The sequence below is a fragment of the Wolffia australiana genome, chromosome 19 (assembly GCF_029677425.1).
Source record: "Wolffia australiana isolate 7733 chromosome 19, ASM2967742v1".
NCBI classification, from domain to species: domain Eukaryota; kingdom Viridiplantae; phylum Streptophyta; class Magnoliopsida; order Alismatales; family Araceae; genus Wolffia; species Wolffia australiana.
In genome coordinates this window covers 4316171-4320144 of record NC_135853.1, presented here as the reverse complement: position 1 = coordinate 4320144, position 3974 = coordinate 4316171, and the positions used below count along the sequence as shown (strand labels likewise).

Below are 3974 nucleotides of genomic sequence, written 5' to 3'. Positions count from 1 at the left end.
AAGAGATGAACAAGGAGATTGATGGGTCGATGGAGATGGACAGAGATAAGATAGAATAACACCAAAACAATTGTGCGAAGAAGAGATAGGCAGGAATTATAGAAACAGAGAGGGGGAGAGAGAGAGAGAGAGAGAGAGAGAGAGAGAGAGAGAGAGAGAGAGAGAGAGAGAGAGAGAGAGAGAGAGAGAGAGAGAGAGAGAGAGAGAAGGCACAACTGAGATAAAAACAGCCGATGCTTCCATTCTACAAGAGACGCGATCGTCAGAACTACATCTTGGGGGACAGGACGCGAACAACTAAACCTCTCTCTACCTGTACACGGACAAGAACAACAATAAGACTCTTAAACAAGCCCACTGAAGAAGGCGTGATCTTTAAGAAGATCGTTAACAAAACAAGAAATGTATAAAAAGAGATGAACAAGGAGATTGATGGGCCGACGGAGATGGACTGAGATAAGATAGAATAACACCAAAAAAAATTGTTCGAAGAAGAGATATAAACAGAGAGAGAGCGAGAAGGCACAACTGAGATAGAAACAGCCGATGATTCCATTCGACAAGAGACGCGATCGTCAGAACTACATCTTGGGAGACAGGACGCGAACAACTAAACCTCTCTACCTGTACACGCACAAGAACAACACCAAGACTCCTAAACAAGCCCACCGAAGAAGGCGCGATCGTCAAGATTCAAGCGCAAACCGCTGAGCCAAAAGCTATAAGCTGATAGCAAGGGCGCTAAAAACATTTCCTCTTAAACTCTTCTCTCACAACGCCCCATCGCCCAGCCGGCGGCGCTTCTGGCACTCCGCCGCGGCGCCACCGGGACGGTCCACCAAACCTCTGAGCGCTTCTTTCAAGAACGCCGCCGCCCGGCCACCGCCGCTGCCGTCTGCTCCCCCGTCTTCTCCGCCGACGACGAGAACGTTGCGCACTCGGCCGCCGAGCGTGGCGATCTCCGCCCTTAGAATTCTGAGGCGTAGGGACTTCACCGCCTCGCCCAGCTCCGGCAGAAGTCCTGCTCTGTCTTCGCAGCAGAGAGAAGCGGTGAAGAGAGGCCTCAGGCTATCTGGGTACACCGCGATTTCGTCCGTCTCCGATGGGAAATCTTCTACGTTGTGAATCTCAGCTGCCCGACGTTTCAATTCTCTCACATGTTGCACCGCCTTTGCCAGCAGAGAGGCCTTGTCTATCTGTTGAAAGAACGATGTTAGAGAGAGAGAGGAGAAAGAATTCCCAGAAGAATCGAACTCATCTCTCTGGATGAAACCCAGATGAAATCTCTCTTTTTTTTTACTTGGTGATGGATGGATCGAAGGAATGCGGAAACCCAAATTCAGAAGAGAGGCTTTGCCTATCTGTGAAGAGGAATTTAGACTCTAATGGGGAAGTGACTGCTGTTGGAAAGCTGAAAGACGCAGAGAGAGATGGGCTAAAGAACAAGTGATGCATGCCTCGAAGAGCAGAAGAGATCTCTCTTTGAATCTTCTTTTCACTTTTGTCCTATTATTTTTGGTTGAAACTTCGAGGAAATGTGTCTTTATTCCGGCCTAATCACTAGGTGATGGATGCCTCGAAGAAAAGCAGAAACTCAGATTCCGACCTGTTTGAATCTATGTTCTTCAGCACTCACTGACAAAGCCACGAGCGCCTCGAAGAACAGCAGAATTCCTAATGCAGTTATCTCTGAATCTCTCTCTCTCTCTGTCTAATCATTTGAAGAGAGAAATAGATGTAGAGATTAACAGAAGAAACAGATGTAGAGAGGGATGAAGCAGTCAGCACCTCAAACAACATCCGAAACCCTAATGCAGTGTTCAATGAATCTCTCTCTAGAAACTGTCGAAGAGAGGTATATGGGAAAAGAGATTAACAGAAGAAACAGAGGTAGAGAGGGATGAAGCAGTGAGCACCTCAAACAACATCAGAAACCCTAATGCAGTGTTCTATGAATCTCTCTCTCTCTCTCTCTAGAAACTGTCAAGAGAGATATAGGGGTAAAGAGATTAACAGAAGAAACATCTGTAGAGAGGGATGAACCAATCAGTGTTCTATGAATCTTTCTCTGTCTAGAAACTGTCAAGAGAGATATAGGAGTAAAGAGATTAACAGAAGAAACAGAGGTAGAGAGGGATGAAGCACTGAGAGCATCAGAAACCCTAATGCAGTGTTCTATGAATCTCTCTCTCTCTCAAAATTGCCGAAGAGAGGTATATGGGTAAAGAGATAATGAACACCTCGAAGAACAACGCAAACCCTAAACAGTCCTCCCTGAATCTCACTCTCTTTTGAGACTGTCTTAGAGAGAGAGAGAGAGAGGGGTAAAGAAACAGAGATAGAATCACCAACGGTGAGTACCTTAGAATCACAAGCAAGGATTGCACGGAGGCGATCAAGATGAGAGTTGATACGGCCTCTTCGCCGCTTCTCCGCTTCTCGGTGGTTCTTCGCGGCCTCGGCAGCCCTGTCTAGTGGGCCTTCATCGGTGGCTGAAGCCATTTTCTCAACTGGGTCGAAGGGAGAGAACAAGCTCGGTATACTCCACGCCATGGCCTCCATTCCTTGGTTGTACCCACAAAGCCCAAACTCCGTCTGATCAATCTCCACGCCGTGGTACGCGTCTATGTATTCTGGAACGAGCTGATGCCCCACGAAGAAGGGCTCCTCCCCTATCATCCTCCTTTCTAAGTTCCTCCACTCGACGGAGAATGGAAGAAGAAGATGGCGATATGGGTAGGAGATATATCTAGACTCGGCCCCTCTGACCGTCTCCAATAGACCTCCTCTCTCTCTCTATATATATTCTTTATCTCTCTCTCTCTACACATACTCCCTATCCTCTCTTTCTCTCAGTCCATCCCCTCTTTCTCTTTATCTGTGCTTTTTATTTCTCTCTCTATGTATCCTCTCTTTCTGTCTCTTTCTATCCTCTCTCCCTCTCAATCGTCTCTCTCTCTCTCTCTCTCCCTAAGCCACCTATGTCTTTCTGTTTCTCCCTCTATCCGTTCTTCTGTCTCTCCCTCTCTCTATTCTTTCTATTTCTGTCTGTCTCTCTCCCACTCTCCCCATCTCTCTCATCATTCTGTCTCTCTCTTTTCTCTCTCATTCTATCTCTCAGTCTTTCACTATCCCCTCTTTCTATCTCTCTCCATCCTCTCTCTCTCTCTCTCTCTCTCCATGTATCATCTTATCTCTATCCTCTCTCCCTCTCTCTCTTCTCTCTTTTCTCTCAGTCTGGTTTGCAGGCACGCTTGGGGCTGTGGCATTGGCCACTCAGGGACTTTTGGTCAACATAGTAGAGAGAGAGAGAGAGAGAGAGAGAGAGAGAGAGAGAGAGAGAGAGAGTGCTGTTGGGGTGAGATGGGTACACGTAGGAATGCAGAGAGAGAGAGAGAGGGGCAAAGTCAACTGAGAATCCAGGCCCATCGCCATGATCAAGGATAGGTGCAGCTCTTGTTCCTGCGTGAACACCTGTAGTCCATTTGCTCATAAAGACAGACGTTGCAAAGAGAAAGAGCCCCAATGGCCTTAGTAAGCTCCCACTCATCTGGCCAAAATCTCTAAAAAGAAGGCCTGTTTCCACTTATTCTGTCACCCTGCCCAATTCAATTGTCCTCCAACTTGAGGCTTCCTAAAAAACCCTAAAAATTTGGGTGTTTCTTGAGAATAACTTTTCATGGCTACAGAACAGCGTAACTTATCTACACTTAATGCTTGTGAGGACAAATTTTTGGCTGCCCTTTTTTATGTAATCTTACATCTCCTTGCTCATTCTGTGCTTCAACCATTATATATATTTTTGGAAAAAACTTTTCTGGGTTCCTTGAAGACATTCATTTTGCCCGGAATTTTTACATGTGAAGTGGTATTAATGTGAGTGATGACCATAAACTTCCTAGTCATCCATACACAAATTTCTCCCACCATAACACAGTTAACTCTGGGGCTCAATTCTAGTGGTATCCTCTTTC

At 46.3% G+C, this 3974-nt stretch overlaps 1 protein-coding gene across 1 annotated transcript; it reads right to left on the bottom strand.

Moving 5' to 3' along the window:
- Positions 1-529: 529 nt before the first annotated feature.
- On the bottom strand, positions 530-2798 carry LOC144715868 (transcription factor bHLH106-like). Its single transcript, XM_078590874.1, has 2 exons — positions 2362-2798; positions 530-1196 (listed from the first exon to the last, which is right to left on the bottom strand). Exons 1-2 carry the CDS (start codon positions 2677-2679, stop codon positions 771-773), a joined length of 744 nt encoding a protein of 247 aa, XP_078447000.1. The 5' UTR covers positions 2680-2798; the 3' UTR covers positions 530-770.
- Positions 2799-3974: the final 1176 nt, after the last annotated feature.

Excerpts from the sequence above, each read along its gene's own strand:
- LOC144715868 (XM_078590874.1), bottom strand. The coding sequence starts at position 2,679 with ATGATAGGGGAGGAGCCCTTCTTCGTGGGGCATCAGCTCGTTCCAGAA. Across the intron at positions 1,197-2,361 it reads TCCTTGCTTGTGATTCTAAG|ATAGACAAGGCCTCTCTGCT; the intron begins GTACTCACCGTT and ends TTCTTTCAACAG.